Source organism: Mesoplodon densirostris, chromosome 16, assembly GCF_025265405.1.
Source record: "Mesoplodon densirostris isolate mMesDen1 chromosome 16, mMesDen1 primary haplotype, whole genome shotgun sequence".
NCBI lineage: Eukaryota > Metazoa > Chordata > Mammalia > Artiodactyla > Ziphiidae > Mesoplodon > Mesoplodon densirostris.
Window position 1 is genome coordinate 70,585,918 of NC_082676.1, and position 12,754 is coordinate 70,598,671.

A 12,754-nucleotide genomic window follows, 5' to 3' on the forward strand; every position below is an offset into this window, starting at 1 on the left:
CGCCTCTTCTTCGCCGGCGTGCACCCCGCCCTCTCCCACGGCGCCCCGCCCCTCCTAGCCGTCTGCCCCGCCTCTTCCCCGCCCCTCCATGGCGCCAGGACCCCAGGAAGTTGCCCCACCCTTCACGGCGCCGTGCCCCCGCCCCTCCACGGCGTCCGGCCCCACCCCGTGCGGCGTCGGGGCGCAGCGTCTACCCGCGGTGCATGGTGGGGCCGTTGCCTCGGACAACCCGGGCCCCGGCCGCCCGGAGGCTGTGAGGAGCGGTTGCGGCGGCGGAATGCACCGGGCCTCCGCGCCGTCCGCGCACCTGGCGAGCCCCAACTACTACGAAAGGCTGGGCCGCCTCCAGCACGGGCTGCGGGACAGGTACGGCCTACCCGGGGCGGGGGCGGGGAGTCGGCCGGCCCGAGGGTCCGCCGGAGCCCTGCCCCCTGTTCCTTTCTGCTGCCCCCGCCCGCGGTTCCCCTGGGCCCGGGTCCAGTTCTGCGACGCCCCGCCTCGAGCTCCCGGAGGGGCCAGGAGGACGGAGTTTACCAGAGACACCTCCTTATGGGCAGTGTCCCGTGGGAGCGTGCGGCCGTGTCACTGAATGTGCCCAGAAGTGAGAGCGGGAGTGTCCTGCCTGTCACTCTCAATGCAGCCCGTGAATTTCTCTAGTCCCCTTCCACACGTCCTCCCCGGCACTTCACATTGTCATCCCACCCTGACAGCTGCGCTGCATCAGTGATGACAAGTCCAGGAACGCAGGCGGGAGAGTGAGTGTGTGTGTTTGTCAAACATGTGCCCTGTTTAAATGTAGGAGACTTTTTTTGTGGGGCCAGATCTCCAGCGAAGGGATGACATTTCCAGCGGGAGAAGTCAGCTTTCAGAGGGTTCATGATGCCTTGATTAAGACGTGAAAGATGAGAACTACAGAAAAACAGCTTGATCACATAAAGAGAGAAAATTATAAAGCATTTTACTATAAATAACTACATAAAAGGCTGTTGAAACTATTCTTCGGCTGCTAAATTAATTGGAGTTGGAAATCTCATTAGTTGACAAGAAAGGAAATAGATTTTTGGATCTCTTGATAAACAAAACGTTTAATGAGTGTTAAAAGTTACAAAATCATTTTAGTGAAGAGAGCTGTGTGTGATGATTCTAAAATGACAATAATTACATGGAAGGTAAAGACAGAAGTTACTGGTTTTGAAAAGGAATTATATTCAACCTATGCTAGGTTTATTGTTTAATATTTATAGAGCATCTACAAGCGGCCTCCTTAATCATTCTCACTATTTACCTCTGAACCCTTTTCTACATCCTGTTTTCTTTCTGACATACCACTACTCACCCACCCACTCACCTCACCTCCAACTTAAAAAAAAAATCACTTCCTGCAGTGCCTTCATTAAGAGACAAGATAGTGCTCTGTGTTCTGTTAAAAGAGTGGCTTAGTTACCCCAGGCCTTTAGTTATTTGTATTTCTTAACCCAAGTTCTAATTTTCAAATATTACTGGTTCAAATGGCATTTTAAAAAAAAACTAAGTTAATTGTGAGTTATCATTTTTGCTTCCTGTGCTAGGAACACCTGGCTGTTTATAGTCCTTATGGTATAATTTCTGTGTAATGATTATTACTCACTTTATGTCTAACACTTAATGCTTTCACTGTTAAGCAAGGTGAGGCTGTTGAAATTATATAAGGAATTTGAGTCAAATTTTACAGCCTATTCATGGTTCTGCATTTGGAGGTTTGTTTCATTTTTAAGTCAGTACAAATTTGTTATTGTGTGTATTCATTTTTCATTTTAAAAGTCCATAACTAACTCTAATGTGTAGTTAATAAGTACAGAGGCAAATAACTTCGGATACAAAGAACAGTGCAGGACAACTGTGGAAACCTAGGTTCTAGTCCACCAACAGTTGTGTGACCTTGAGCTGGTCATTCAGCTCCCCTGACCTGCCTTCGTCACCAGAAATGAGGGGCCTTGAATACTACGTAAAGTGAGGCCACAGATTTTTTTTCTCTAGTAGAGCAATGAGCCTTAAAGTAAAAAAAAAAGTTGAAAGCTGTTAGTTTTGCAAAGCAGCAAGCAATGAATATTACCGCCTGTATCCCATCTGAGTATTTGTATGTACCTGTTTGTTTGACCAATCCCCGTGACCATAAGGACCTTTATCTCCTTAAAACTCTAGAATCATTTTAAAGGCTGCAACCTCGGGTAGTCACAGCTGATTTGTCAGTCTGAAAATGTCCTGGGAATGGTAGAGAAAAACACCTTGCCCTTTCTCAGTCCTCTTAGAGGTGGGTTATTGCAATGTTAGCTGGTCTAATAACTGGGCCCTCCCCTTGTAAGTGGCGTATTTCTAACCCAAATTGTCTTAGCACACCCACACATAGATGTAATTTTATATTCTGAATTTTTTCCTTTTTGTATACAGTGTTTTCTCTGCATCATGGCAAAAGCCAGTCACTGAATCTAAAAGAGCCTGATGGAGTGACTTGTTACAGTGTGTTCAGTGCCACAAGCATGGTAGCAACATGAAAGTGGAATCGACTCTTAGAATTATATAAAAACATCCCTTGAAAAGGCCCATTAACCAGCCCCAGTTTTTTCAATGCCAATATTGATTCAGAGTGAGCTATCATAATAGTCCAGAAATTGATGCTGAGATATTAGTTGAGTAAAGCTGAAGATGGTATTGAGACAAAAATAGAATAATAAGCAGCTTACAAGGAGAAAACTAAATGCCGTGGCTATAGTTTAAGGACCACCCAGCTGTGTAAAACTTTGAAAGGTCCAGGTCAGAGGTGCAGGTGATTGAAACCGGGGCCTATGGATACACATCTCAGGGCTGGGTGTTTAAAGATTCTGAAATAGAGATTTAAGATGCAGCAGTTCGGGCTTCCCTGGTGGTGCAGTGGTTGAGAGTCCGCCTGCCGATGCAGGGGACACAGGTTCGTGCCCCGGTCCGGGAAGATCCCACATGCCACGGAGCGGCTGGGCCCGTGAGCCATGGCCGCTGAGCCTGCACGTCCGGAGCCTGTGCTCCGCCACGGGAGAGGCCACAACAGTGACAGGCCCGCGTACCACAAAAAAAAAAAAAAAAAAAAGATGCAGCAGTTCTAAGATGATCCTCCCAATAAGCCTTTCTCTAGCTTTTTATTGGGGTAAATATCTCGTTTTAAGTCTTGAATTTAAAATAGATATGAAAGTCAGTGTCGGGGGCACTGCAGCTTGGATGTGTTTAGAAAATGGGCCTGTGAAGAAGAGTTAATGAGATCAGCATCATTTTGCCTGGAATTAGAAGGCCAAGAGGTGTTTGTGATTTTTCAGTGTTTGAAGGGTTGCAGTAGAGAAGTATGACCAGTGGACATCTGTATATACTGAAGACAGAGCAGGAACAAGGAAGTTTTACATTCATTATTGAAAAGAACTTTCTGCTTGGGAGGTGATGGATTCCCATAAAGATGGTGGTCCTTTATCGTTCGAGGTCACGGGCGAATTTTTTAAATTATTTTGAAAAAAGTTCAAGCTTACCGAAAAGTTGCAAGAATAGGACAAAGGCCTCTAATATTCCCCTCACCCAGATTCCTCAACTCCTTAACATTTTATTACATTTTCTTTTTCCCTTTCTGTCTCTCTCTCTGCCTGTCATGTAAAAGCATGAGACTTCTTTGAACCATTTGAGAATTGCAGATATGCTGTCCCTTACATGATCACTATATAACCCTTCTAATCAGGAAACTAGCATTGATATACCAATCCCCAGGCCCCAGTCACAGTTCACCAACTGTCCTAACACTTTTTCCTTTTCTGGTCCAGGACCCACCTGTGAACCCGTGTTGCCATGTCTCTCCATTCTATCCCAGTCTGGAACCATTCCTCCATCCTACCCTGTCTTTCGTGTTCCTGACAGTTTCATAGAATAAAGCTCTCATCCCAGAGGGTGATCCTCAACCTGGGTCCGTCTGATGGTTCCTCATGACCAGACAGTGATCGTGTTTTCTTGGCAGGAATACCACAGAAGTGAATCATGACATCAGGGGCAAGGTCACAACTGCATTTAAGGGTCTTTCTGTCCCCATAATTTAACAGCAAATTGCTTACACTGTCCAGTCAATCACTCTTCATTATCATATTGATCATGAAACCTTAGAAGGGGAATAAATATTTCTAACAGGGAAGCAGTTATACCACATTTCCTTCACTTCTCTTCCAAGTCCAGTCTTCTTAATGAGAAAGTAAAGATCTGTGTGAAGCTCCTAATTTAAAAATTTGTGATTCTGTAATTTTTTTCTTGTTTAAACATAGGCACACCCCAACCAATGGATTGTGTTCCCCAAGCAAAGACTAGGTGTTTGGATTTTGGACACCACTTTCCCTTTGAAAGAATTTTGGTTAAATAGTGGTTTCCATTCTAGATTACAATAAGCAGAAAAATTTACTGAACCTATAATATAGCTAACAGTGTAACTTTGGGGGTTTTTTTAAAGGAAAAAAATGACTGAAGGAAAACAGAAGCTAATAATTAAGGGCTCCCAAGTGGACGTGGCCTCGGCCCTTTCCCTCAGGAGGCCAGCCTGAGCGCCCATCCTCCACTGGACTCCTTTGATTCACAGTCTTTTTTTTTTTTTTTTTTTTTAGCATTTTTCTCTTAGACATTATGTGATTTCTCATTCAGCCTTGTTTAATTAATGTTAACTTAGATTACCAGTTTGACTTCACTTGAAGCTTGTACTTTGGTGGTCTTCGAGCAGAGCCATCTGTGGTTAAACCTCCAAGGGCTCTTTTTGAGACTGGGATGGCTTCCTGTTCAGCCGTGTTACCCTCTAGCCCCTTGGTTTTGGCTGCTGCCACCTTTTCTGCTGCCCAGTTTCCCCTGCTTCTTGCCCAGGCTGGGTGTGCAGGTGGGCATGTCAGCCCTGTCCTCTAGCTTCCTGCCAGCACTTACCTGAACATCACAAGCTGTCTCTACTGGCGGTACCTCCGGGGACTAGTGGTCAGTGACGAGTCATGGCGATGTTATCAAGTTATAAAAGGAAATGCCTTCAGTTCCAAGTAGTGGTGTCAGGGGACCTGGTCTCCCCCAGATGTGAGTGAGGCCAAGTCTGCTTCTCAGAGATCTCTTCCTCACTCAGCCACGTGGCCCTGCCCAGGCCTGTCCCCAGCCTTCAGTCCAGGATGGATTTATGGAAGCCTTGTGTGTGGAACCCCCATTGTTCTCAGAGATGCTGGCCATGTTGTATTTTGCGTATGTATCTTGTTTATTGTCTGCCCTTCCCCCTTGAATGTCACTGCCTGAGGGCAGGGACCTTGGTTGGCTCATTTACCAGGTCAGTCTTCACCTAGAGCAGAGCCTGGCTCACCACTGCACTCAGTACATAACTTGCTGAATGAATGAGCCTGCTTCCCAGCCTTTTCTCACTACGTTTCCCCATTTACTTTGAGAATCTTGTTCTTTTCGCTTCATATTGGTGTCCTCTTTGCCTTTTAGACTTCCCTAGTGACTGCTAAGTACTTTTGTGACTTGAGTTTCAAATGCAGCTGGCATTTTCTGTTTCTTAGACCAGAGAAGCATTCTCACAAAGGAGATTGTGTTCTAAATCTGCCTGCCTGTTACCGATCAGTGTAATTTATTCATAAAATATTTTCTTTCTGTATTATAGTGAAAAGAAGAGATTGGACCTGGAAGGGAAACTCTATGAATATAATCAATCTGATACATGCAGGTAAGATATGACAAAGTTTTAAAACCAATTTGCCTCTATTAATCAAAATTTAACCCTAATATCGATATATGTTAAAAATACCATAGTTGTAGTCCTGTTGCCGTTCCTTATTTCTAATGTGTAATCGTTTCAAGTAAACACTGCAATTTAATACAATCACTATTAAGTGTAAGAATAAATTTGATGAACGTATAAGATAAAAATTATTGTATTTTCATTATTTGATATTTGTGTTATTTCAGGAATCTTTTGCTTAAAAAGCTTAAGAATAAGACACATTAGAGTCTTACTTATCTTTTTGGTCACAATTTAAACACATTGAATCTGTGAATGATTAAGTCATAATTATTATAGCTGACCTTTCAACAAACTGTTGTAGGCAGGGTTACGTGGTGTCTCATTTGTTCATGGGTGTATGACAAGGACTGTTAAAATTATTCTGAGCAGTGGATAATATACATATTATCCTTTTTAGGTTACTTACTCTAACATTAAGAGCAAACATTTAATATTTTTAATTATATTTTAAGGAAACTGAACTTTGTCCTTAAGCCAAATATATGGTGTAACCTCCAATATTATTCATAGGAAAGTTCTCTGGCTGTGATAGAGTTAAGTTTGTGACGTATCCACTTCATAGTACGAGTGAGAAATGAAAACATCTCATCCAGAAGAGAGAGAAGCCAAGAATACTTTAAAACCAAAGCACCCATCAGGTCCATTTTTCCTCATCTCCAAAATGATTCTTTCGCTTTGTTTAGTGTCCATACTTGCAAAGCTACCAGTCGGAGTAGACAGCCATGTGTTTCTAGCGGCTCCAAAAGAGACAGGGAGAGTCAGTAAGACAGTGGAAGACGTAGCAGTGATGTGGATGCTGTGGCCTCAGAAGTGGGCCCAAGTCTGAGAGGATCGTGGCAGTTGCCATTTTTCTAGCCCCTGACTACAGGGACAGAAGACAGGGCATAGACTCTTCCTACAGCCCGTTCTCAGGTGGCTTCCCGGCATAATGGCGGTAGGCCGGGTAAGATGAGAGACCAGTGGGAACCTTCACCAAGCTTCGGCTGGCTGAATTTGTCCCCCTCTCTCAGCCTCTTGTTTCCCGGAAGACAGAGGGTATGGTTTGCTAAAGATATGCTTTCTTTGCCCGTAGGATAAAATCCAAACCATCTAACATGGCTGCCTCAACCTGATTCCCCAAGAAGGCAGAGTCTGAGACAAGGGTTAGTGTGTAGGTGGTCGTTTATTTTAGGAAGTGGTCACATAAAGGGCTGGGAAGAATGGAGTAGGAGCTGGTAACTGCTGTGGGCACCTGCGGCTCCATCTCTCTGCTCCTCCCAAGTGTCCATTCAAGGGAAGGAAGAGGGGGACTCTTTACCTATCGGTTCCTGACCCCCACTGGTCAGGGCCATCTCAGGAGGTGTTAACTCCTCCGCACCTCCAGGCTTTCCCTGCTGCCAATTCAGAAAAGCAGCCCCGGGAAAGCAAGATACCAGCGGCGGCGGATGCAGGTGCTGCCAGGTTGCTGCAGCCGTGGCTGCAGGAAGAAAAGCTAGGCCAGGAGGAGGTGAGGTGGTGCGGTGGTGTACCAGAGCTTCTATTATCTGCCCCTGTTTAGTTTTCATCATTACTGTCTCTTGCCAGCCTCTCCCTAAAATTCTGCATGGACTGAATCCTCGGTTTCTGGAATGTGACAAGGTCTCGTATAGTGAAGCAGGTAGGCTTTCTTGCCAGGTGCCTCTGTTTAGTCTCAGCCCTGCCAGCACTTAGCCAGGCAACCATGGGACAGTAACTTCAGTATTCTGTGCCTCTGGTTCTTCATCTGTCAAATGGGCATAGAGATAGTTATGAGAACTTAATAGAGCCTTAAAAAGCAGGGTCTGACCCAGAGTAAGAGTCAATAATTTATTGTTTATGACCATTGTTTGTCAGTATCAGTGTTATTCTTATTTATTGCCTCTGAGCTTTCCAACATGCTCTTTCCTCTGCTGGAATGTTTTCCCCTCATCTTCTCACTCTTGCTTTCCCCAATTTTGGGTTAACTGTTAATTCACCCTTCACGTCTCAGCTGAAAATTAATTTCCACTGGGAAGGCCTCCTGGGCCCCTTCAGCTAGGTCACATTGCCCAGTCTTTAAGAGTCCCTTGCGGGCCTCCCTGGTGGCGCAAGTGGTTAAGAGTCCGCCTGCCAATGCAGGGGATACGGGTTCGTGCCCCGGTCTGGGAGGATCCCATATGCCGCGGAGCGGCTGGGCCCGTGAGCCATGGCCGCTGGGCCTGCGCATCCGGAGCCTGTGCTCCGCAACGGGAGAGGCCACAACAGTGAGAGGCCTGCATACCGCAAAAAAAAAAAAAAAAAAAAAAAGAGTCCCTTGCAGTTTCCCTCATAGCAGCCATCACACTATATTGTGTGTATCTAAGTTTTGTTTCCCTGTTGTCCCAAGCTGCATGGCTTTCGTATGCAGAGTGCTGACTGTATGAATGACGGCATGGAGGGCTGGATGACTTGTTGATGTGGTCAGCTTCGAGGGTTAACGTGAGGGCAGGAGTGAAGCTAGACTTTGGGTGGAGAAGGCGTGGTTCCTATTGTACCTACTCCAGGTGGACTCTGGTCACAGCCAGCAGCCTCCCCAAGTGCCTGCGTGGGAAAGTATGTCGGGTTCCACCTCTGTTACCGTCACTTGTGTCGAAAACGGCAGGCATGGGCAGCCGTACACCCAGTCCTGAGTTTTTTGTTCAGAAGGAAAAATGGGGACAGCCAACCAAGGTCAAAGCACAGAATTATTAGCACGATAAAGAGTTTCTTGAAAATTATTGGCTTAGAGGTGGGAGTTCAAGGTCTATTGTTGATTAATTTTTAACATCTCCAGCGTCTCTGCAAATCTGTTTTTGAGGGTGAACATTTTTATAGTTTTCAACTTATTTTCGCTTGAGAGAATGTTGAATAATTAATTGAGCCAACAGTGGAAATGCTACATACCAGGTACTCTTACGACTTAAATACTTGTGAAGAAGAAGAGCTGAGAGGAGCAGTGTTGGTAATGAGGGGAGAGGGGCTGCACAGTTCTAGCCGCCCGCTGTGTCTTTTGATACTGCATTTTGGATGAGAGTCTCCAAAGGTTTCTTCACAATTTGAGTAGAGTGACAATCCATATATTGTTATAAAATATTTTCATAATACAGTATGTTATTGCAGTTTCTAAAAAAAAATTTTAAATATCTAAATGAGAACTTCTGGGGCATTTTAAATTTCAAAATTTCTTAATGTTTATGGATTGTGGTGCATAGTTTGATTCTGTTTCTATATGAGCAGGTGGTTTTGAAATTGTCACATAAAAGAATGCCATTGGGCTGTTCATCTGAAAAGGGCCACCTAGGCATGGCTCTTGACACCACACTTAATTTTGAGAAAGAAATCCATATAAATCTTTATGTGTGAGTGGTGTAATGTGGTCTGGTATCCATTTCTCAGGAGAGTTATGCCTAGAGGTGATACCTCAGTGATGTTGCATTAATTTCCTCTCTAAAAATGCATATGCATCCTGTCCTTTAGGCTGCAGTGTTTGGGTAAAATATCTTAGAATACATTGTCTCATTAACAATTTTGTTAAATTCTCCTCCTTAGAGTTGTTCAAGTCTAACTCCATTGTTTAAAAATCTGCTTTTATTCTTCTAGAGTTAAGCTGAAGTATGTAAAACTAAAGAAATACCTGAAAGAAATATGTGAATCAGAAAAGAAGGCTCGTACTCGAAACCAAGAATATTTAAAGCGGTTTGAGCGGGTCCAGGCTCACATTGGACACTTTACCACAAGTTCAGAGAAGCTGCAAGAACTGAAGGTGACATCTCATTTTGTACTGTTTTCTTTTGTCCTTTTTAGCTAAAATTGGGACTAGTGAACAGTAAGTTTCTGGTCCGTGGCAGTCACTGATGTTCAGTTGTTCACCCGTAAGTTAACTGTCAGTTTTCTCTGGGAATTAATTACCATGTGTCCAGATTTTGGTCAGAGAACTTGAGATTGCATTTTCTCAGATTTCTACTTTAGTTGAGGAATTACTGGAACATCTGTACTTTGTTACTCTACACAGGTAGTTAAACGGGCACGGCCTCTGGCCACACCTGACCTGGCGCCTGGCACGTGGGATCTCTTGGCCTCAGGACTGAATTTGAGCAACATCAGGTTCCCTGTGGTCCTTCAGAGGTTCTTTTTCTGTGGCCTGAGCCCCTCTGTTCTGGGCAGGCCAGGTGTCAGGGGGAGACTGTGGGGGAGAACTGGCCCAAGGACTTCACCCTCATGCCCGTTGACTCTGCAAGCCAGAACAGCCACGCCTTCCCTGCCCTCTCTGACCCTGGACCCCACTCCCTTAGGCTGCCTGGCAGCCTTCTGCTCTACAAACTGTGTCAAGCATGGAGGGCTAGGCCTTGTTTCTCACCATTTGTGCTGCTCAGGGCTTTTGCCCAACTTAACCCACCTGCATACTGGTTACCAGAGAAGTTGGCTTCAGCACTTCCCTTTCTTTTTTTTCCTTTCACAGTTTTCCCCTAGCCTTGTATAATACAGATTTTAAGTACACAGGAAAAGAATTATTATAATGAACATTCATGCTGTGGTCTGAATGTTTGTGTCTCCCTGCCCAAATTCATATATTGAAATCCTAACCTCCCAAAGTGATGTTACTAGTGGATGGAGCCTTTGAGAGGTGCTTAAATCACGAGGGTGGGGCTCTCATGAACGGGATTAGTGCCTTGTAACAGAGGCTCCAGGGTGCTCCTGGCCCCTTCCACCAGGTGAGGACACAGTGAGAAGGTGGTAGCTCTGAACCAGGAGGGGTCTGTCACCAGAAGGCAGCTGTGCTGATATCTTGATCTTGGACTTCCAGCCTCCACAACTGTGAGCAATACATTTCAGTTGTTTATAAGGCACCCAGCCAGTGCGGTTTTATTACAGCAGCCTAAATGGACTAAGACAGCTCATGATCTAACCAGATGCAACAGTTGTAAATATTTTGCTATATTTGCTTTGCCTGTGTCTGTGTATGTATATTTTTTCCTGAGCCATTGAAAGTATGCAGCAGAACCCATGACATTTCTCCCCTAAATACTTGAGTGTGGATCCCTTAAGAACAAGGACAGTCTCCTCCATAATCATACCATTATCACACCTAAGAAAATTACTAATGATTCCATAATATTGTTTAATATTCAGCCAATATTTCAGTTTCCACAGTTCCCTTCAAAAGTCTGTCTTTCCAGACCAGAAGCCACCTAGGGTACACATTACATTTGTTATTGTGCGTTTTTTAGTCTGTTAATCTAATTTGGTTTCCTACCAGTCTTCCTTGTTTTGTTTTGTTTTTTCAATGATACTGGCTTTTTGAAGAAGCCAGGCCAGTTGCTTGTAGAATGACTTACATTCTGAATTTGACTGGTTATTTTAACTTGTGTAGCATTCCCTGTGTTTCCTGTAAACTGGAAATTTGGTCTAGACTAGCACTGCCCAGTAGAACTTTGTGGTGATGGGAACCTTCTGTCTCGGTACTGATGCTAATACGGCTGTACATAGCTACTGAGCACTTAAAATGTAGCTTGTGACACTGAGGACTGAGTTTTTGTGTTAAATTTAATTAATTAAATTTAAATAGTCACAGCTGAGGTTATACATTCTACTGCATCCTGTCAGGAGGCTCATGAGCCATGATGTCAGGTGGTCTTGTTTGAGCCAGGCTGAGTTTGATGCCTTTGTTAACATGGTGACCTCTAGGTCTCTCTATTGTAAGGTACCTTTTTTCCCTTTGTAAATTAGTAAATAATCTGTGGAGTGGTGGCTTGACATCTTGGGAATACCTTGTTCCTCAACAGCCTTTTGCCTAGTGGTTTTAGACTCCATTAGTGATGCCTGAATCAGTTATAGTGGAGGTTCTGAAATGGTGATTTTCTAATCTGATCTCATCTTTTACATTTGTTAGCTGGCATTCTTCTATGAAGAAGAGGTTTCTTTCCTTCTTTTTCTCCCTCTCTCTGTCTAAATGTCACTCTGGGCTTGTGAATCTTTATTTAGTCATTATATTATCAATTACTGTAATTATTCTTTTGTTGCTTACAGTCTCCCAAATTTTGCCGGTGAGAGTCTCTTCGAGTTGGCTCCTGTGTCCTTTTGACAGGTTTACCTTATACTTCCCTGCCTCAGACTTGGAATTAGCCTCTTATCTGAGGAGCTGTGGTTCCTTTGGGTGGGAAGGGGTATTTAGAAACCAAGATCTGGAGGCTAGATGTGCTCAAGCAATAGTGAGTCTTAGCTACAGCACTCCAGGTTTTTCCTCCTAGTGTTCAAGTAGAATGCTTAAGGCTAGAAAAGCAATTGTTATCAACATTGTAAACCTCTTTTCTTTTCAGAGAGTTCAAAGAGAAAATAAAAGTGGTGGACAAAGCAGGGAATTTCTTCTTCCCAGTGGAATAAAGGAAATAATAGAAGTTTTCCTCTTATTTTCATGTTGATGCTTTACTTAACTGTTGAGTTCTCATTATAACCAAATGTGAGAGGGAGGAATTTGAAAGGAAGTATCATCCTTTGTAAGTATTTTAATATTGAGAGCATTTGTTGTGTATAGTATGATATGTTAAAAAAAAAACTTGTCTCATGAGCTACTAAAGAATATCAGCATAGGGGACCATTTTCAAGAGGAGAATGATAAACTGTATTTCTAGGACTATGTAAAGCTTTATTCATAAATACCATTTAAAAATGACACAGATATTCCTTTTTGAATTTTGGAGAAGGAATGCCATTTTAAAAATCTGCTGATGGCATAAAAGGGCAGGTCATGTAGCTGCAGTTGGGAAACACACGTGTTCTGTGGAAAACTGCATTGGCTGTGAACCAGCCAGTGATGCCCGTGACACCACCCACTCAGCAAGCTGTGCAGTGAGCGGAGTGTCCAAGCAGTGGGGGTCGTCCTGTTTCTTCCTGCCTCTTCCTTTGTGCCACGGCCAGTTGTGGCCTTAGGAGTACCAGAGCCACTTGTCTCCCTTAATCCCGCCC

General features: G+C 44.0%; 1 protein-coding gene across 4 annotated transcripts in view; it reads left to right on the forward strand.

Moving 5' to 3' along the window:
- Window positions 1-211: 211 nt before the first annotated feature.
- The window catches only part of KIZ (kizuna centrosomal protein), a 113,591-nt gene continuing 101,048 nt past the window's right edge, over window positions 212-12,754 (forward strand). For 2 of the 4 annotated variants that reach the window (XM_060120287.1, XM_060120289.1), the window contains exons 1-3: window positions 212-366; window positions 5,657-5,719; window positions 9,392-9,554. In XM_060120287.1, coding sequence (XP_059976270.1) covers window positions 278-366; window positions 5,657-5,719; window positions 9,392-9,554 — 315 coding nt within the window. In that variant the 5' untranslated portion in view covers window positions 212-277. Of the gene's footprint in view, window positions 367-638; window positions 756-5,656; window positions 5,720-9,391; window positions 9,555-12,108; window positions 12,286-12,754 lie in introns of those variants that run through there. The other 2 variants (XM_060120288.1, XM_060120290.1) reach the window with 2 other exon arrangements.